Source organism: Gopherus flavomarginatus, chromosome 5 (genome assembly GCF_025201925.1).
Source record: "Gopherus flavomarginatus isolate rGopFla2 chromosome 5, rGopFla2.mat.asm, whole genome shotgun sequence".
In the NCBI taxonomy this organism is placed as follows: domain Eukaryota; kingdom Metazoa; phylum Chordata; order Testudines; family Testudinidae; genus Gopherus; species Gopherus flavomarginatus.
In genome coordinates, this window is record NC_066621.1 from 89,849,296 (window position 1) to 89,871,073 (window position 21,778).

At 44.6% G+C, this 21,778-nt stretch overlaps 1 protein-coding gene across 4 annotated transcripts; it reads right to left on the reverse strand.

Moving 5' to 3' along the window:
* Positions 1-979: 979 nt before the first annotated feature.
* Positions 980-21,600, reverse strand: LOC127051340 (retinol dehydrogenase 12-like). Of its 4 annotated transcripts, none has more exons than XM_050953595.1 (7): positions 21,500-21,600; positions 13,245-13,363; positions 12,082-12,237; positions 10,552-10,656; positions 9,836-10,045; positions 8,791-8,980; positions 980-1,814 (listed from the first exon to the last, which is right to left on the reverse strand). In XM_050953595.1, exons 1-7 carry the CDS (start codon positions 21,556-21,558, stop codon positions 1,712-1,714), a joined length of 942 nt encoding a protein of 313 aa, XP_050809552.1. In that variant the 5' UTR covers positions 21,559-21,600; the 3' UTR covers positions 980-1,711. The 4 variants fall into 4 exon arrangements, with proteins under 4 accessions (XP_050809552.1, XP_050809551.1, XP_050809553.1 ...); XM_050953594.1 differs by lacking the exon at positions 21,500-21,600 and adding an exon at positions 15,551-15,825; XM_050953596.1 differs by lacking the exon at positions 13,245-13,363 and having other exon boundaries at positions 21,500-21,551.
* Between the last annotated feature and the right edge of the window lie 178 nt (positions 21,601-21,778).

The window sequence follows — 21,778 nt, forward strand, 5'->3', positions numbered from 1 at the left end:
ATTGTATTTAATTTCACTCCTACACTGCACACATGAAACTAGTGCATGCAACTGCCACCCACTCGAGAACAACTTAAGTACATGAGAAGAGTAACAGCATAAAACAGGAATGATTTTATTTAGTAATGTAATTGTTGGAGATAACTCAGTGGTGACTTGCAGGGTTAAGCCTTGCTGTAGAGAGAGCTGGTAGTGCTAACCTCATCAGGAACTAGGCATTTTCTTCTCACGGCAAATGCCATTCACTTGTGACTACACAGAGTACACGACTGAATGGCTGGATTTCCTAACAGGTGGAAGGCAATCCTGCAAGCTGAGATACCCTGACTGCAGTGACATTTTAGCCATGTGATGCTTCCAGAAAGAAATTCAAATAAGGGACAAAATATGCCATCTTATAGCCACGTAGCTCAATTACCACACGGGGTGGGAAGAGTTTGGAGTCTGCATGCCTGCAGCAATGACCAACTTTACTTGCCCTTTGCAACAGGGTGACCAACATGTAAGTGCCTACAACTACTGGGCAGGCAAACTTCATGCTAATGTAAACTGTCTAGTCTCGACTTCCTGCCTCATTGCTAATGTGGCCATTGCTGTCTCGCTGTAGATGATCCCTGCCTTTGTCTACTGTACATATGGCTGCAATTCCAATATCCTCAATCAGGACAGCAAACGCAGCAGTGAGGTGTCACCCACAGCTTGAATTACTCTAAGTACAGGGCAGGCTCTTGTTACCTACTACCCTATACACAACTCACAATTCTCAGCTCACTTGCTCTACTGGCAGCTCTCCCCTTCTCCTCCCCCACCCTCAGAATTCCTAAACCTTCTACAAGGTACATGTGGCTTTTATTGTGACAAGTTTAAGACTTCAGCATTGATGAGGAGGTAAAGGGCCAGGTATTTCTTAAGAAGCCTGCCCTAGGCTTCCTTCTACTATGTAAAAGTAATCAGGCTGCCCCATGTGGTGCTTGTCTGACAACTGAGGCCGCAAAGAGCTGCAGAAGCTGTGCCCTTCTGCTTAAGGGCAGAGCTTGCTTAGTACAAGTACCCTCTTCTATTCTGTTTATGCAGTGCCTAGAACAAAGTGGCCCTCAAGCCTGGTTGGGGCAACAAGGGCTGCTGAAGTACAACTGATAAACAATCTCAAGGGGAAAGAGGGGCCTCAGCATGCAGATCACCTGAGACTTGCTCCTTTGAGCTGGGGCTTGCTGCAGCTTTAGGATCCCCTCCCAAGCCATGAAGCGGAGACAAGTGACTCAGTGGAGCATACATTGAAGGAAACCCTCATCAACCAGTCTGGTTACTACTGCTGCACAAAGACCCATAAGCATCAAGCAAAATTTCTAAATTGTCCTGTATAGAAACCTAACTCACCTAAAGCCTCCTCTTCTACTGGGGAAGACTGTGTTGTTGAATGGGAATGGAAGGCTGGCAGGGGAAAGAATAAGCCCTGAGTCCCTGCACTTTGCCCTGAGCCTCCAGTTAGGAAAGGGGGATGAGTGGAGCAATAATCTCACCTTCTCTTTTAAAACAAACACATCACAGAAGTTCAAGGGCAGTTGTGACTATAAAATCACTGGTAAAGCTGCTGCAAGTGCCAGGCAGTGGGTTGGCTGCATGGTTGCTTGTGTTCCTCTGCCCAAGCAAAGAGCTCCTTAAGAACATCAAATCCAGGCTCATCTCGCTCTAACTCAGGGGTTTCCACAGTTCAGTCCCACTGGATGCCCAGCAGCTCGCAACTGACATTCCAAAGCTTCTTTGCCAGTTCATCGTTCCGGCCTTGAGGTGACACATAGGCTGGCCGGCAGTCACTGCAGAAGGAAAGAAGAGACTTTCATCAGGTGCCCTGACTGCATTAGCACAGGTAAAAGGTCCAGTTAAAATGCATGGAGACACTAGCTGATGATGATGTCTGTCAGCTTAACTCCTTCAAGCTGGATAAAAAAAATTAAGAGGAAGAGAGGAGAATTGGCAGCATTGCTCAGGGTGGGGGTGGGTGGAAGGAGTGTGTGGAGGCAGGAGAGGGGAGAAATTTAAACTTGAGAAGGATGTAAACAAAGTAAGAGGGGATACAGCCGTGGACAGAAGAAGTGGCATAAGGAGGAAGGGTAGTGTAGATAGCAGACTTAACAGGTGATGCTAGTGGTAGAATGTCTGTGCCTAACAGGGTAAAGAGTGTCAGTGAAGCCAACCAGCAAAAATTAACATGTCTGTACACTAATGCGAGGAGCCTAAGGAACAAAATGGAGGAACTAGAGCTACTGGTGCAGGAAGTGAAACCGGATATTATAAGGATAACAAACATGGTGGAATAGTAGTCATGACTGGAGTACAGGTATTGAAGGCTATGTGCTGTTTAGGAAAGACAGAAATAAAGGCAAAGGTGGTGGAGTAGCATTGTACATCAATGAGGAGGTTAACTGTAAAGAAATAAGAAGTGATGGAATGGACAAGACAGAGTCTGTCTGGGCAAAAATCACACTGGGAAAGAAAGCTACTAGAGCCTCCCCTGAGATAGTGCTTGGGGTGTGCTACAGACCGCTGGGATCTGATTTGGATATGGATAGAGACCTCTTTAATGTTTTTAATGAAGTAAACACTAATGGGAAATGTGTGATCATGGGAGATTTTAACTTCCCAGATATAGACTGGAGGACAAGTGCTAGCAAGAATAATAGGGCTCAGATTTTTCTGGATGTGATAGCAGATGGATTTCCTCACCAAGTAGTTGAAGAACCAACAAGAGGGGATGCCATTTTAGATTTGGTTTTGGTGAGCAGTGAGGACCTCATAGAAGAAATGGTTGTAGGGGATAACCTTGGTTCGAGTGATCATGAGCTAATTCAGTTCAAACTAGATGGAAGGATAAACAAAAATAGATCTGGGACTAGGGTTTTTGACTTCAAGAGCTAACGTTAAAGAATTAAGGAAATTAGTTAGGGAAGTGGATTGGACTGAAGAACTTGTGGATTTAAATGCGGAGGAGGCCTGGAATCACTTTAAGTCGCAGCTGCAGAAACTATCAGAAGCCTGCATCCCAAGAGAGGGGGGAAAAAAACCATAAGCAGGAGTTGTAGACCGAGCTGGATGAGCAAGCATCTCAGAGAGGTGATTAAGAAAAAGCAGAAAGCATACAAGGAGTGGAAGAAGGGTGGGATTAGCAAGGAAAGCTACCTTAGTGAGGTCAGAACATGTAGGGATAAAGTGAGAAAGGCTAAAAGCCAAGTAGAGTTGGACCTTGCAAAGAGAATCAAAACCAATAGTAAAAGGTTCTATAGCCATATAAATAAGAAGAAAACAAAGAAAAGAAGTGGGACCGCTAAACACTGAGGATGGAAAGGAGGTTAAGGATAACCTAGGCATGGCCCAATATCTAAATAAGTACTTTGCCTCAGTCTTTAATAAGGCTAATGAGGAGCTTAGGGATAATGGAAGGATGACAAACGGGAATGAGGATATGGAGGTGGATATTACCACATTGAGGTAGAAGCCAAACTTGAACAGCTTAATGGGACAAAATCGGAGGGCCCAGACAATCTTCATCCAAGAATATTAAAGGAACTGGCGCATGAAATTGCAAGCCCGTTAGTGAGAATTTTTAATGAATCGGTAAACTCAGGGGTTGTACCGTATGACTGGAGAATTGCGAACATAGTTCCTATCTTTAAGAAAGGGAAAAGAAGTGATCCGAGTAACTATAGGCCTGTTAGTTTGACCTCTGTAGTATGTAAGGTCTTGGAAAAAATTTTGAAGGAGAAAGTAGTTAAGGACATTGAGGTCAATGGTAATTGGGACAAATTACAACATGGTTTTACTAAAGGTAGATCGTGCCAAACCAACCTGGTCTCCTTCTTTGAGAAGGTGACGGATCATTTAGACAAAGGAAATGCAGTAGACCTAATTTATCTCGATTTCAGTAAGGCATTTGACACGGTTCCACATGGGGAATTAGTTAAATTGGAAAAGATGGGGATCAATATGAAAATTGAAAGGTGGATAAGGAACTGGTTAAAGGGGAGACTACAACAGGTCGTACTGAAAGGTGAACTGTTAGGCTGGAAGGAGGTTACTAGTGGAGTTCCTCAAGGATCGGTTTTGGGACCAATCTTATTTAACCTTTTTATTACTGACTTTGGCACAAAAAGTGGGAATGTGCTAATAAAGTTTGCGGATGACACAAAGCTGGGAGGTATTGCTAACACGGAGAAGGACCGGGATATCATACAGGAAGATCCGGATGACCTTGTAAACTGGAGTAATAGTAATAGGATGAAATTTAATAGTGAAAAGTGCAAGGTCATGCACTTAGGGATTAATAATAAGAATTTTAGATATACATTGGGGACACATCAGGTGGAAGCAACAGAGGAGGAGAAGGACCTTGGAGTATTGGTTGATCACAGGATGACTATGAGCCGCCAATGTGATATGGCCGTTAAAAAAGCTAATCAAGTATCAGAGGGGTAGCCGTGTTAGTCTGGATCTGTAAAAGCAGCAAGGAATCGTGTGGCACCTTATAGACTAACAGACGAAGATGCATCTGAGGAAGTGGGTATTCACCCACGAAAGCTCATGCTCCAAAACGTCTGTTAGTCTATAAGGTGCCACACGATTCCTTGCTGCTTTTACAAAAAAGCTAATGCGGTTTTAGGATGCATCAGGCGAGGTATTTCCAGCAAAGATAAGGAGGTGTTAGTACCGTTATATAAGGCACTGGTGAGACCTCACCTGGAATACTGTGTGCAGTTCTGGTCTCCCATGTTTAAGAAGGATGAATTCAAACTGGAACAGGTTCAGAAACGGGCTACTAGGATGATCCGAGGAATGGAAAACTTGTCATATGAAAGGAGACTCAAAGAGCTTGGCTTGTTTAGTCTAGCCAAAAGAAGGCTGAGGGGGAATATGCTTGCTCTTTATAAATATATCAGAGGGATTAATATTAGGGAGGGAGAGAAATTATTTAAGCTTAGTACCAATGTAGACACAAGAACAAATGGGTATAAACTGGATACTAGCAAGTTTAGACTTGAAATTAGACAAAGGTTTCTAACCGTTAGAGGAGTGAAGTTCTGGAACAGCCTTCCAAGGGGAGTAGTGGGGGCAAAAGACATATCTGGCTTTAAGACTAAGCTTGATAAGTTTATGGAAGGGATGGTATGATGGGATAGCTTAATTTTGGCAACTGATCTTTGATTATCAGCAGATAAGTATGCCCAGTGGTCGGTGATGGGATGTTGGATGGGATGGGATCTGAGTTACTGCAGAGAATTCTTTCCTGAGTGCTGGCTGGTGAGTCTTGCCCACATGCTCAGGGTTTAGCTGATCGCCATATTTGGGGTTGGGATGGAATTTTCCTCCGGGGCAGACTGGCAGAGGCCCTGGAGGTTTTTCACCTTCCTCTGCAGCATGGGGTACGGGTCACTTGCTGGTGGATTCTCTGCAGCTTGAGGTCTTCAAACCACAATTTGAAGACTTCAATAACTCGGACATAGGTTAGGGGTTTGTTATAGAAGTGGATGGGTAGGGTTCTGTGGCCTGCTTTGTGCAGGAGGTCAGACTAGATGATCACATTGGTCCCTTCGGACCTTAAAGTCTATGAGTCTATGAGATGAGGCAGCTGGCAGCCAGGCCACCATACTGCTGCACCTGGTAAAGATGCAGGCTTCAGCATAGGTAGCGGTAGAGGAAAGGAGAGCTGGTAAATGAGGGACCACCACTGTAACCCTTGGAGTTCCAAGCTGTGCCTGCTAGTGTCTGGTTTATACAAAGGTTACAGCAATGGCCCAAATGCCATAGTTCACTGAAGCCTTTGAGACATGACTATAAAAATAACATGCTATCAGGAAAGCACCTGAGAACTTGACCTTTCATTTTGTATGTTTATAAAGCAACTTGTACCTGTGTGGGCCACAGAAATACCCAGTGTGGCTGCCTCAGAGGCAGGTGATCATAAAGGGGAATGATGCTGCCCTCTCATCGAGAGGTACAGCTATGAACTAGGCTGCAGTAGAGCTTGGAGAAAAGATCCTCCCCCAGCAGATAGATGTCAACTGCAATCAACAAATAATTAAACACAATTCTTCAGCAGGGTTGTCTGAGGAGCCAGTGGCTTGAAGGCAGTTTTCCAAGCCAACAGTGGAAGGTGTAGGAGGGCTGTAACAAAGATGGAGGTTACTTGAATCGTACTGAGTTCCCACTGAATGGCAGGAGTTAACGTATTGCCAAATCATTCTGTTTATAAAGAGATAGTGTATACAAACTGATGTCACTAAACAAGGTAGTTCCATATTTTATACACTCCAAACTCCTCCCAAAGACCAGATTTTCCACTGACACCTACAGAGTCAGACACTCCTTTATTTTAAAAAAACTCCCATTGTCTTCTCTCCCACGGTATTCACATGGCTTTGGTGAATAGCTACAGTCAGCTTAGTGCTATTGCCCCTGCTCCTCTACCCCCACCCACTTCCATTTTATTATATAACATCCGATATCAGATTGTGAATTCTTTGGCGCAGGGTCCGTATGCTCTCAGCTGTACTACTGGGTATGGTAACGTAATAAACTGAAGTTGTAGAAAGGGAAGGAAAATTCATGACCTGTTCAGGATTTCCAAACATGCTAGAACCTGCTCATGATGATTGAGCAAGATGAGTGTCTCAGAATGTAGGGAATGCTGATGTGCACTCCAGGGGGAAAGAAAAAAAAAAATAAAAAAAAATCAGGCAGCAGCAATCACATTGCCATTACCTGCCCTCTACGTATGGTTGATTTAGGGCAATAGTAAACTGCATTTTTTCCTTTAGTGTCTGAGACAAAAATTCACTTAAGACTAAAAGATAAGAAAATACAAAGCAGCATTAAAAAAAAAAGCTAAATTTTTCAAGAGTTCCACTGATAAGGAGTGGATGGCTATGTATTATTTGGAGCTTGCCATTTTAGCAACAACAACAACAACAGGGAAGGCAGTTTAGGGATATGGATCAGGGCAGGAAGATCAGAACTGCAGTCAGAGACACTGATCAGCATGTGCTTTCCACAGCTCTTTTGTGGCACAGAGCTGTACTCACTAATCTAAACAAACAGGAGATGAACAAAATGTGCCTGTGGCAGTCTCCAGCAGTATCTCTTCTCCACTTGTTTTGCTATAGGACATCAGCTTCTGCTACAGCTGCTTTCTTCATCACTTCCTATTTACATAAAGGCCATTTTAAAGAAGTATTAGTGACTGTCATGATTTACATTCAATTAAGTGACAGGATTTGGACACAGTTCTATTTCAGAGACAGTCCAATATAAATCTGGGCACACACACTCAAGCTGCTATTTGCTGACCATTTCTCCACTGAATTCATGCTTGCTTCTTTTACAAACCTGAAATCCACTTAGAGTTCACATGCTCCAGCACATGGGACAGCTGAAATTCACAAAGGCTGCTTTTATCTACTGGGAGATGGAAACACTTGAGAGAGGATTAGGGGATTTCTATAGCCAAGGCAGATTAAGATGGTACAAACTCTGTACTTGAAGATCAGACACAAACGTGTATCCTGGATTAATCTTGTGGTTCAATCACAAGGGAGAAGATTTCAGTTTCTAGTTTCAGATATGAAGGAGGGAGTTTTGTCTCATGTCAACTGCATTCATGTAAAATCAAAGGGCAATTTCCATATCGAATTCCCAAATGTGAGGTGGTCACAGTGAAGTGATCAAGGAAGAAAGGCAGCACCGAATGTAACTGTCCAAGAGTTACATGTGATGATCACTTGCTTAAGCCATCCTAAGCTGTGTTTTTGGAAGAGGTAAGAAGATGGTTATGCAGGTCACAAGATAGCTCAACTGAGATCAGTAGCAAATGAAGCTGGACTGAACAAAAGAGAAAAGCCACGGAAGCCATTTTTGCAGAATGAACTGCATTGCATGCACAGACAGGCAGGGATCTCCTTTCATGAAGCTTCCTGCAATGTGTGCAGCGTAAGGATGTGCCATGCTTTGGAGAATCAGGTCACATATGGAGGTATTTAACTTGACACAGTTTTGAAAATCTTGCGCTCTGCTTGCACAACACCTAGCACATTTGCTACTGCCTTATAATCTGAGGACCTCCAAGCACTTTACAAACATTACTGAACCAAGTGTCCTAACCCCACTGAAATGCAGGTACTATCATTCTTTTGCAGATGGGGGAAAACTGCAAAGAGGACTAAATTCATCCCTGGTGTGACTCAATTGAATTCAGTGAAGATACAGCTTAGCTGCTTTGGGCCAGAGAAGTTAAGTGACTTCCCAAGCTTTCAATACAAGTATGTGGCAGAGTAGGAATAGAACCCAGAGTCTGTGACAGCCCATCTGGGGCACCTGGAACCCCTCTGGGGCACCTGGCATTGGCCACTGTGGGAAGACAGGATACTGGGCTAGATGGACCTTTGGTCTGACCCAGTATGGCCGTTCCTATGTTCATCTTGTGTTTTAAGCATGAGCCCATTGAAAGACTACAGGACTGGGTATAATCTAAAGCAATATACAGGTAAAGAATTCCTTGCAACTATGACTTATCTTGGTGTCCCTTTCCAGGAGCAACCCCTTTCCAATCCAACATGTTCAGATTTTTGTAACTGGTACAAATTTCTAACACTTCTCCCTTCAGATCTGTGTAAGCCTCAGTATAGTCCCCTCTCAGACAAAGATTATAGCCTTACCTTGCCCACACCTCTTATCCCCACACCCCAGAAACATCTGAGTGGCACCCTTCTGCCCCACCACAGCAGATCAAGGACCTCTGCCCACCTGAAATACTGTCCAGTCACAGACTCCAGCTCCTCAGCCACAGCACAGTACACGCTGGTCTGGGCTCCTTCGCGTGGAGTCTTCAAGAAAAAATAAAATATCTTCCACAGCAGGGTCATTAGACTCGAGTGCCGGACCAATTCGGAATGAACAGAGCCGGGATGCAGCGAGTTTGCAGTGACTCCAGTGCCTACAGCAAGAGAGACAACAAGGAGCATTTATCAAATTAGACCCTGCCTTCATGCACTAGAGCCTCCTCAGAAGGAAGGCATTAACAGCCTTCCTGTTTTACCCCAGTATCTAACATGCTAAAGAAACAAAGGTCCAGATGCAGATATAGTGGGGCAAACTGAATTCCCTTACACTTGCTTGCTGGAAAGTTGGACAACATCTCATCCCAGTTATGAACACTGCACCATTTTAGTCATTAGGCCTTTTATAAAGCAGCCTAGCAAAAACATTAGAGGCTTGCCCACTGCTTTGTAAAGCACAGACCCCTCCTGATTTACTCCAGTACTAGGACTCTACATAAGAGACCTTATCTCTATTTTTCAGACCTGGAGTCTCGTGAGAGATGAGCAAACATCAGCTTGTTCCACTGTGGACTTTGATTCCTAGGCTGCGCACAGCAGCATTCAAAGCCTTTTCAGTAGCAGTCCATGGCTCATAATTGCTGCTTTGTCCGTGCGGATGCAGCTCGTGTATTTTCAGATTGGCTTTTTGACAAGCGTTGAAAACAATGAAACCTATTCCTCTGAGTAGGGCCAGCTCACTCCCTCGCCCTAGCCCTGAGGGTAGGGGCACAGCCACTGCCTTAGGCCAACTGCTGGTCCCTTTGGATTGACTGCATCTGCTCCCACCCACCCTGAACACCTGCCAGGAACCCACATAAAGTCACTTTCTTACCCCACCTTGAATATCTTCATTTCTGTACAGGATCTAAGTACAGCCACTTTCTAGCACCATTTTGAATGCTACCCTCCAGAGCCCAAAGGATCTGAGTATGCCACATCTGGTACACAATGAACTCCCCTCTCAGACTCACCTTGTAGGCGTCTAGCTAGCTCCCGGGTGAAGAGTACATTGGCCAATTTACTGTGACAATACGCAAGGCCCCAGTTGTAGCACTTCTCACCCTGGAGGTCATGGAAGCGGATCCTGCCTGCATGATGAGCCAGTGAGGACACATTCACTATGCGGGCTGGGGCCGACTGCTTCAGGCACTCCAGCAGCAGGAAGGTCAAGAGGAAGTGACCTAGGGAGAGATGGGATTTGTTTTACTTTGCCTTTCTATTGTGCCTTCCATTCTAGGATCTCAAAGCACTTCAGACCAAGTACTGAGGCAGCTCACTATTAGCCCCATTTCACAGATGGGAGACGTGAGACACAGGCAGGTCAGGGCCCAAAATTTCAAAAGTGGCCTCTACTTGTGGGTGCTCAAACAGCTGGAACTTGTGAAAGGTTGCAGGAGATAGCAGTCCCATTTGCCAGCTCTGTACCCTCAGAATAGGCACTCCAAGGGCAGTGACTGGGCAAGCTTCCCCTGCACTGGTCCTTCCCAATAAATTTAGCACCCTCCCAAAACAGCTTAGGTCTCTACTGAGGCTTAAAGGACTCATCTTCAATTATTTCCCTGCATTCTTAGGGACTGGAGAGGAGGAGTCTTGGATGCAAAGTCTCCACATGGGATTTTTTGCCACCACCATTTCTTGAAAGGGCCCAGCTGGCTCTGTCTGCCACATCTAACTCTCAGACCCTTACCAAGGTGATTGACTCCTAGATGCATCTCAAAGCCATCAGCTGTCTTGGAGTAAGGGCACAGCATCACACCTGCATTGTTAATGAGGATATGTAGCGCCTTCTCCTCTGCAAGAAACAACGGATGGGATGAAGCATTAAACAGGGACAACTGCCCAGCACCCATATGGCATAGATCAGCCAGAGAACTTGGGCTGACTAAGCTACAGCTGCCTCTCCCCTCCAAAATATAAAAGGAAGCTCCCCAGGCTAGTACTGCAGCCTCTGGTGACTCCCCATCATGCAACCAAACAGAATCTTATCAAGCAGGGGAGTGTCTGACCAAGTCCACTGGCAACAGTGGGCCCTCCCTCCTGGTTTAATATTGCTGACAGTGTCGTGGGGTGGAACTGGTCCAGCCCATGCTTGCAGGACAGACTGTTACTACTTTGCAGCCTTGCTTCGGGACAGAGTGAACCTCTGTCATCACAGGGAACAACTCCAGTTAAGGTAGCTGGGACTCATATAGTGAGTAAGAATAAATATATCAGAGGGATAAAATACCAGAGAGGGAGAGAAGTTATTTAAGTTAAGGGCCGGTGTGGACACAAGAACAAATGGATAAAAACTGGCCATCAACAAGTTTAGGCTTGAAATTAGACAAAGGTTTCCAACCATCAGAGGCGTGAAGTTCTGGAACAGCCTTCCAAGATGAATAGTGGGGGCAAAAACCCCTAACCAGCTTCAAGGCTGAGCTTGGTAAATTTATGGAGGGGATGGTATGAAGAGACTGTCCACAATGGCATGTAGCCAATCTGCGACTGCTAACAGCAAGTATCTCCAATGGCTGGTGACACGACACTAGATGGGAAGGTCTCTGAGTTATTACAGAGCATTCTTTCCGGGGTTTCTGGTTGGTAGGTCTTACTCGCATGCCCAGGGCCTAACTGATCACCATATGTGGGGTCAGGAAGGAATTTTCCCATGGGTCAAATTTGGCAGAGACCCTGGTGGTTTCTGACCTTCCTCTGCAGCATGGAGCACAGGCCACTTGCAGGTTTAAACTAGTGTAAATGGTGGATTCTCTGTAATTTGAAGACTTTAAATCACAATTTGAGGGCTTGAGTAATTCAGCCAGAGGTTGGGATCTATTACAGGAGTGGGTGGGTGAGATTCTATGGCTTGCAATGTGCAGAAGATCAGACTAGATGATCATGATGGTCCCTTCTGACCTGAAAGTCTATGAGTTTATAAGAAAGGGGCATCATCACAGTCACTTTTATAATAATAAGGAGCACTTTTATAGGACCTTCATATTCAGCTCTCAAAGTGTTTTACCAAGATGATTAAACCATGACTTGCACAAAGTTCCACAGCAAGTCAATAGCAAAACTTGGAATAGAACTCAGGTATTGCAACTCCCAGGTCAATCTGTCTGCTACACCACGTTCACTTTTTGGAACTAAAGAGCAGAGAGCTGTCCTTCTGATCAGAGCTGGTGTTAACTAAATACCCTTCTCTAACAGTAAGCGTGACAGCATCTAGGGGCCATACCTGCCAGGAAGTTCTCAGCAAACTCTCGGATAGACTTGGTATCAGCCAGATCCAGCTTCTTCACAATTACTTGTTGGTTCCTTGTCTCAGCTCGGATCTCACAGGCTGCTGCTTCCCCCTTTGCCATGTCTCTGCAGGCAATGATCACCCTGGCACCTGCAATGGGGAAAGGACAGCAGAAACATGGGCCATGAGCAGTGGGGGCAGTGTGGGGAGCCAGGACAGAAAGGCAGAGGGCTACCCAAAGGTCAGATAAACAGCCTTTCTACCTGTGAGTTATCAGCTTAAATGCAGCCCAGCTAGGTAGTGACCAAAGGGTGCTACCTTCTTAAGACTCTTCTCTGGCTAGTGCGAAACAAGCATGAAGTGTCTCTGTCTAACTCCTTGTGGGCTTGGTGCCCATTACACAAAACCAGCAATATTGGTCCTACCAGACTCCCACATTGATAAGTCTCACCACAGTGGCCAAGGTTTGAATGGACCACTCCTGCATCGAGGTGGCCTTGGCTAGGGCACGGTTTCTAGAATGATTAAGAATGTAATTTAGCCCCGTCCATAGTAGCTCTCCAAATAGCTTTAAACCAAGTTTGTTACAACATGGCTGAGACTAAGACACACACCAATGAAACTAAGTTGGTTCCCAGCCTCATATAGGTGGGGGGGTCTAACGATAACATGGACTTCCAGGACTAAGTTCTGAAAGTGTGTCTAGGAGTCCACCAAAGTGCGATACTGAAGCTATAAGGCTCACCTACAGTAAAATTATTATCGAGTCAAGAGACCTGCTTCCAGCATTGCTAAAAGTTTAAGTATCGTCGGGATGTATAACCATGACATAAGCACAACGAATCCTGCATCTTGGCAGGAGATTAGAAAAGATGACCCTTGCAGTCTCTCTTAACCCTGTGATTCTATATTAAAGTTCTGGACTCTCCTAGTTCCTAGGACATGGTTGGGTCTATCTCCATTATAACTTTTAGCTGTGTTTTACTGGGTCAGAAGACAACCATGTGAAACTAGTCTCCAAACTCCATTATAGTTGTAGGATAGACGGATCTGTCAAAATAATCCCCTCTCAGGTCCAGAGAAGAAAACAGTGACACCCAATGAAGATGTAAATTATAGAGGGACTTCTGGAGGTGGAGGAAGGACAGGTGACTTGCCTCTTTGTGCGAGATCTCTGGCTGTCTCCTTCCCAATGCCTGCGTTGGCCCCCGTGATCACCACCACCTTCCCATTCAGCTTAGTTGTTGACTTACACACCCCTCCTGCCATGTATCTCCTAGAAGAGAGGACAAGAAGAGGAACTAGCAGGGATTCACAAGGACAGTTTTCTGGTTATCAGGGTCAGTCCTGGGGCTTGGCATTTAGTGTTCTGTGTTATACTGCCCTGCTTGCTGGCTTTGATCCAGCCACCTAGTTACTGGGTTCAGAACAATTGGAAAGACATCGGGACATTTCCATAAACTGCCAGTTCCAGGTTCCTGTTTTCTTATACTCCCTCCCTGGCGCCAGCTACTGCTCCCTCTTCTTAGAGGTTATTACAGCCACTGATGCAGGTTCCCATTCATCTTCCAAACCTCTGCACCCTGAAGTAGACAATATTCCAAGTTGCCCACTCTGCTATAAACATATTGGCATGCAATGCACTGACAGGTGGGTCTTGAGCCCTGGTTTCCAGTGGCTGCACCCCAACGGGGACATAAGCCCTGGTACTGTGCCGCCTAGCTGAGAGCTTCCTTTATTTAGTTCAGGGGATAGATCTGAAGTTTTCTATGTCACACTGCATGCAGCTGACTTGGGGACCACAATGTCTGCATATATGCAGCTGCGGGTTTGTTACGAGCACCACATAATAGGGGAATTTGGGACACAGCCCCAGAGCAGAGAGGCACTATACACAGCCCAGAGGCAGGAGTAAACCAGAGGCAGCAGGCAAGTCCTTTCTCCCATCCCCTGTCCCATGAGCTAACACAGGCACTTTCTTTCCCAAATCCTATCTCAGGTGACCCAGCACACAGCTTCTGTTCCAGATCCTCGCCTGGGCTTCAGCATTAACCAACATATCAATCTTCTTGCCTAGCCCCGGCCTATAGTCCAGGTACCTATGAGTTGGCCAGTTCCCTGCCAGAAATTGCCTTAAGCACCAGCAAACACAGTAGGTAGCTTTCTGTATTGATTGTTGTAAATTCTTCACTGATGTGTACAAACTCTCACACAGGTGGGATGAGAATTACCCTACTGGCTGTTGATATCAGTTCTCTCACAGATCATCCAATGATCTTCCTCTCACCTAGATCATCTGAACTAATCTAATACACCTACACTAAAGGAATTTAAAAGACTGTGAGGTGAATAAAAAGCCTCCCATGACACTGTTGGTTTTAATGACTAAGAACTTGGGGCCAGATGTCCCAGCTGTAACTCCAACCAAGACAGCGTGGTTACGCTAAGGGAAAATTTGGCCTTCTTCCTTCATATTTTTATGGATTGATGATTATTTTTTTAATTCTTTGAAACTTCATGTTTTCCAAAGTAAGTTGCCACCTTACATCAACTTTAAAGTGCTCAGAGATAACAAAATGGCAATTATAGAAAGTTTACCAAACATTTAAAGTGGCTACCTTGGGGTCAGGTTAGGTGTGAAATATGGTCATTTTATTGCCAACAGTACAAGAGCTTATTTTAACCTGAGAATTGATTCAGAGAATCATAGAAATTAGAGCTAGAAATATCCAGCAGGTCTCGATCCAGTCCAAGATCAGGAGTGATTGTTCCCTACTATTTCCTAGATACAGGATTCAAGGTTAGCCTAACATTTTAACTTGGTGAAATCAAAAACATTTTAACTTGGTGAAATCCCCTGCCCAAACCCTTTCCAAAAGCAAACAATTTATTACAATTTATTGGAAGCAAAAAAACCTTTTTTTTACTTAATACACTACCCTAAGCATTTATGGTCATACTATTTTTATGCAGCACTTTTATGCCTTTCAAGTGCTGTGCAGACATAAATATAATAAACCTCATAACATCTTGGTAAATTAGTTATTAGCACCATTTTACATATGGGGAAACTAAGGCACTGAGAGGCTTGCCCAAGACTGCAAAGCGAATGGACAGCAAAGACATGGTTCAAACCAAATATAGCCTGACTGCCACTTCTCTGCTTTAATTGCTTGTTAAGTCTGCTTCATTTATAAAGAGGAATGGAGAGGTTTTAAGACTCACAGATAACATGATAATGTAAACCCAGGTTCTCAGAATCCTGGAAAGTTTTTCTTTGTAGATTCAATATTAATATTTATTACCTAGCATATTACCTGGTCTTTCTCTAATTAATAAACTGATCTGCCTTCTCTACCAAGAATGCGCTTGCTGGATCCCCATTTAGCAGAAGTAAAAAGGTGCACACTTTTTAAAGGGTAAAAGGGTTTACACAGTAGCTAATCAATCATCTAATACAGACCTGATGTAGGGAGCCGCCATGAACAGAAGAAGGAGAACACAGATGAATAATCCCAACACGGTCGCCAAGCAGTTTAGCATTGCTGCTGTCTGTTGGCTGCCCTCCCTTTCAAAGACTCTTGTCTCAGTAGAGAGACAAGGGAGGGCGAGTGAAATACACCGGCTAGGGAGCATTGCATGCAGGGAGTTGTAGTCCTACCCATCCGCTTTGTGTCCAGAAAGGCAGGGCACAACGTGCTGGGAGTTGTAGTCCAACAACCCAGTCTCGGTAATGTACCGTACTGGTGGAGAAAACAAAGGGACATACCTAGTGATTTCTCTGCAGGAAAACAGATATACCTTCTCCCCCAAATAAAACAAAACTGCAAGCAAGTCAGTCCCTTGGATCTAAAAGATTAATAACTTCCTAGCTACTGAGTTAATTTGGTCTCTACTCTATAACTTTCTGAGGTTTGCTTTATCATTTTCTAAATAGCAGCAGCGCTTCTGGTCTGATGGAGAAAGTGCTCTTAAGAGTCCAGACGAACTTGGGTTCTATTCTGGACTCTGCTGTTGCCTTACTAAGTGACCTCAGGCAAGTCATTTCACTGTCTCTCTGTGCCACACCTGTAAAACAGGGCTAACAGTACCCACCTTGATAAAGTATTCTGAGGTCTAAGCATCAAAGTGCTCTCAGTGCAATATTTAAATTAACTGGCTAGTGTGTATATGCACTCAGGAGTGATAAATTGTGTCACAGATTCTATATTGCTAAGAGAATCCCAGGGCCCTTTAGCTCAAGCGATGGAGGTCTGTGCCTTTTGTAGCAGCAGGACTGGGGTTCTAGCCCTGCTGTTACCATGAAGTTCCAAGTGGCATGCTGTGCAGGATAGTGACAATCATACCACCTTGGTCAGCCACAGATTTGTTCTGATGTAGCTTTACTTCACTTCACAGCTTCCAGGTGAGCATTTTCAAAATGTTGCACATCACAAACACAGGTTCAACATTCACATTTCACTCACTGAACAGACTGCAAAGCAGGAAGTAGTTCTGATCACTCTATAATGAATTACGTTATATTGGCATAATGGTGCTACACACCAGTGGCCAAACTAGAAATTCCCAGATGGGTATTTGTGTTTAATCTCTTTGCAGAGTTTGTATTACCCTGTTTAGTGAACTATCTTCTTAAAACACAAATAAAGCTAACGGGTGTGTGCCACCACCACCAGTGCTCTTCTCTCAGCCAGGAAGCTCAGAAAGAAACACATCATTGAGGAAACAGAAGTTCTGCAGGTTTAATTATGCAGAAGGAACTACCTAACCAGAAAGCTCAGCCTGGAAGACTCATCTCTAGCAGGCCTGTTTGGAGCATGATCCCATTCAAACATCACACCAGTGATTTTAGTAAATGACCCTTCTTTAACCCCGCTTCTAGGTTTCTGTTATTAGCTCTAGAAAAATGCAGATGATTTTGCACGTGTGTATAGAGAGAGCTAAGGGAAAGTCTGGCATTTCTGAATGAATGATCAAGACAATTAAACTGGTGGTCACTCTGCCTCCTCCAATGGGCCCTTTACCAATGAAAAAGAGAGCTTAATTAATTTAGAATCTGGGGCAATGGGTCTGCTTTGCTTCACTGACAGCTCTGGATTTTTCACATTTTCTAAAGATTTAGGTGCAGGCACTGGGTACAGAAAAAGAAGCTATCAAAATCCAGTTTCCTTCATTCACCAGAACTTCATTGCTCAGTGTTTACATTTAGTGGTGGCTAAAGCTGGCAGCTCTCAGTGGACCTATAGCAAAGACAGATCTGTTGTTTCCAGCACAGAGGTTCTTTTGAAAATGTCTTGTTTTGTTTGCAAGCCCCCTTTAAAATTAAAAGTTTTGTACTGCTTCAGTCACATACATATATTTATGATGGCTGGTACTGACCATTATAATTAAGGTTGAAAAAGTTTCATTTATAACTTCCTGTTTTCACACTCATAACTTTCCAGGGCCACCCAGGGGATTCAGGGGGCCTGGATCTTTGGTGGTGTGAGCCCCTCGGTGCCAAATTGCCACCAAAGACCCGGCACTTTGGCGGTGGATCCCGAAGAGGAAGGACCCTCTGCTGCCAAAGACCTGGAGTGGAAGAAGCTCCGAGGGCCTGGGCCCTGCAAGAGTTTTCCAGGGCCCCCAGAGTGAGTGAAGGACTGTGCTCCAGGGCCCCCGAAAAACTCTCGTGGGGGCCCCAGGGCCCCGGGGCAAATTGCCCCACTTGCCCCCCCCCCAGGCGGCCCTGTAACTTTCTGAAACATTCAATTTTAGTTTTCCATATTAAGTCTGTGCCCTGCAGTGAATTTTTCTGGAAAGGGCAAGCTAAAATCTTTCAGGCTTGAATTATGAGACAGTGAAAAAACACACTTCCCATTATAAAATAATTCTAATAATTCTTTTTAAACAGACACAGCAAGACCAGCAAGAATTGAAAATTGGCATGAACACAGTCCTCACTGAGAAATAGTGGTGCTTTTGGTTGGCTTGGTTATGATTTATCAAAGTTCTGACTATTTGAAAATTGCATAGTGACCATGGACAATAGAAAATTTCCCTATGAGCCCAGTTAGATATTTAACAATAGTTATACTGTATAGTATCAGAGGGTAGCCGTGTTAGTCTATATCCACAAAAACAACAAGGAGTCCGGTGGCACCTTAAAGACTAACAGATTTATTTGGGCATAAGCTTTTGGGGGTAAAAAACCTCACTTCTTCAGATGCAGTATAGTAGGCACTCCTACTTAATTATGCAGGCATTTAAGTATTTGTGACAGTTTGGGGAATCTGCCTATGTAAATTTATGAATTCCATTTGATTGTATGAAATCTCCTTCTCACTATGATCTTATATGGATTAAGTCTTCCATTTTATGGCATGAACCTGACAATGTCCAATCCTGAAAGAAAAGGCCATTAGTGGCCATCAATAATTGAATATCCTTATCTTAGCAGATAGGGTGGATTGATTTAAATTGAAGGGATTTAAATCACCAATTTTAATCATGACTTCCATCAGCAAGCAGGAAACCTGGATTTGTACTTTTTAGTTATTTTCTTTAAGATTGATTCTCATTAGTTGGTAACCATTAAAACATGTCGATTTGCAACAAAATATAGACCTTACATTAAATTTGTGATTCTTTTTGCTAAGCAGGAGATACCCCAAATCTATACACATTTATTTAAGCAATTACATAATAATTTACATTTATTCAGATTCTTAAATTTTTACATTTTTATTATGTTACAAAATGGTGAATGATGAATTTCTTATTTATTAGTTGATTAAGTTTTACTTGTACTTGTATCAAGCCCTATTTGGAAGGAAATTTTAATTCAATTAAAAATGTACAAAAAGAGTGGGAGTGGCGCTGGCTGGGGGGGCATGTTGGAACTGCCCCCCCCAGCACTCACTGGCGGTGTGCCAGATTGCTAGTGAGTGCAGGCCTGACCCTGCAGCAGTTCTCAGGGGAGTGGGGGTGGGGGTGGGGGTGGGGTGGAGCAGGGCTGGAGCAAGGGGTGGGGATGGAGCAGGGAGGGGGCTTTCGGGAAGGGGTGGAGCAGGGGTAGGAAGAGGCAGGGCTGGGGTGGAGTGAGGCAGGGGCTGGAGCAGCATGCAGCTGCCTAGGGCACCACGAAATTTGGTGCTTCAAGTTTCCTGGTGCCCTAGGCAGCTGCGTACTTCATGTATGGGTAGGGACAGCCCTGGTCATGTTGTCGCCAAAGCATTAAACTGTAACCCAGAGCACATGTGCAAGAGAAGCTCTGGTGAAAGGTGTGCTTAAGCTACTGGGGAAACTGTGGAAAGTCCACACTGGTCTTTGGACCTAGAGCAGTTGGGTCACAGGGCTCCATATCCCAAGAGAGGATACCAGCATTGGAGTCTGTATCTTGAGAGTGTGTCTGAAAGGCCAGACATAGAGACAGTCTCTGAATGCTACTCAGACCCAGCAGGGTTGGAAGCACCCAGGATTCAACATCAGAGGGGTAGCTGTGTTAGTCTGGATCTGTAAAAGCAGCAAAGAATCCTGTGGCACCTTATAGACTAACAGATGTTTTGGAGCATAAGCATGTCATGCATCTGACGAAGTGGGTATTCACCCACGAAAGCTCATGCTCCAAAACGTCTGTTAGTCTATAAGGTGCCACAGGATTCTTTGCTGCTTTTACAGGATTCAACAGTTGCATCCAACAGAGCAGGTGATCTTCCACAAGGAGGAGCTCAGTCAGGACTCTACACTTCACTTATTGTTGCAAGGAATTTAACAACTCTACTGGCAAGACAAAAATGGAGCCAATTTTGTATTCCTAATCCAAACTGCAGGGGGAGGGGAGTGTCATTTGATACCTTTGACATTCCTGAAAGAACTCTGCTTCCCAAGCTGAGGGTTGCAGCACAGTTGATGAGAGCAGGAAATCATTTGATGTCCTACATGAGATGAATGGAAGTGTCTCAGACTAGTTCCCTGTGGTCAGGTGTACACATTACAAAAACAACTACCATAACTACCACCACTTGGACCTCTTGTTAGCAAAGGGTAAGGAAGAACTTACTGAATGGGGCATAGAGACTATTAACCCTAAAGGGAGCCCTCCAGGTCACAGTTGAAGTAAACCGTTAAGCAGTAAAATAGCCAAGGGTAACCAGAGTTTTAGCTCTTCACATTTGGAGAGTATGGAGTTTACTCACTTCTCATTTAAGAAATAAAGCCTTTAGTTACCCCTATTCTCCTGTGACAAGCAAATTGTAGCTGTATGACCACAACAACTGCTGTGTGAGTCATCTACTGGCTGGTTACATCCAGCATAAGTGGCCTGTAAAATCTGCAATAAGCAACTAGTGCTACTCCATGTGTGTACTGACTGAATACATGTATTAATTATTATTATACTTACAAATTAACTGTTCTTTTTCTGATATGATTATTATTTGAAAATTAAGCTTGGGAAGCAAGAGTTTACTCATTCCTTTTTTTACCACTAGTGTTAAGCCATGTGAGAAAGTTTGTGTTCATTTTCTGTACTGTATGTGTTCCTTGGACAGGAAATTTCGGTGTCCAGATCTGCTGAGCCACAACCTGAATGCAAAACTACTGTGTTGGATGACACAGCATAACAAACTCAACACATTGGGTTTTTCTGAGATTGCTGATATGTGCACATCCTTGCTATACTTGTCAGGGGAGCAAACCACCTCAAACCTTGCTCTTGGATGTGCTTGCAGGGCAGAACTCTTGCACATTTTCCATTCCTTGCCTGCACAAAGTGATGGGGTAAAACAGGGAAAGACTGTGCATGGTCACAGCAATTGTCGAAGCAATCTTGTTGCTTCAGAACTGAACTTTGTCAGCTGCAATAAAGGCCCAACCACAACATTGTTATTCAGAGGCATGCAGGGAGCAAGTGCAATGGTGTCAAACACAACTACTCTAGAATTCTCATTACATAAATGATCCCAACACTTCACCAGGGCTGTGGACACCTCATCACTTGGGGGGCCAAGTAATGGCTTGTAAACCATCAACGGGTATTTTAAATAAAAATTTTCCCCAACATTCACTTTTTATCTGAGTCCAAGTCTGGTAATGTTTGGCCCCTGACAGGTAACGGGCCACATGGCTCCCAGCTGCCTGCAACCAGCAGGAATGGGAAGACCCCACACTGCTCCAAAATAGAGAATAGGGCAGTTGCTGCGCCCTTTGTGACAGACAGTCGTAGGGTTGCCAACCCTCCAGGATCAGCCTGGAGTGTCCAGGAATTAAAAATTAATCTTTAATTAAAGACTATCATGTGATTAAATCTCCAGGAATAGTCCAACCAAACATGGGATGGAAAAACCCAGCGATTAACTGGCAGCTGGAAGAAACGGGCGGATCCACCCAGCATTGTCCAGTCTGGTAGATCACAGCCTCAGCCCCTACCTACCTGAAAGTCCCATGACTCCCGCGGGACCATCCCCATAGCAGGACTGCACTTCCCAACATGCAGCGCGGCACGGAACCTCAGGGCCTCCTCCTTGAGGTGGCCGGAATAGTGCCTGCTCCGTAGAACCACGCTAGTCCCATTCGGGAATGGCGACTCAGGCCCCGAATGCTGCTCTCGCAAGGCGGTGGGGAACGGCGCTGTGAACCTCGTGGCCAGAGGGGCGCCGAGTGATTTATCATCAGGCACTTTGTAGGGCGCCCTCCTGGGCGGGCCGAGTGG

What these genes read in the sequence shown, in the direction of transcription:
- LOC127051340 (XM_050953594.1), bottom strand. Translation starts at nt 15,723, where the DNA reads ATGCTCCCTAGCCGGTGTATTTCACTCGCCCTCCCTTGTCTCTCTACT. An exon ending in GCTAGCTAGACGCCTACAAG is followed by an intron (nt 8,981 to 9,835) that starts GTGAGTCTGAGA and finishes CTCTTGCTGTAG; the next exon opens with GCACTGGAGTCACTGCAAAC. An exon ending in GTGACTGGACAGTATTTCAG is followed by an intron (nt 1,815 to 8,790) that starts GTGGGCAGAGGT and finishes TTCCTTCTGCAG; the next exon opens with TGACTGCCGGCCAGCCTATG.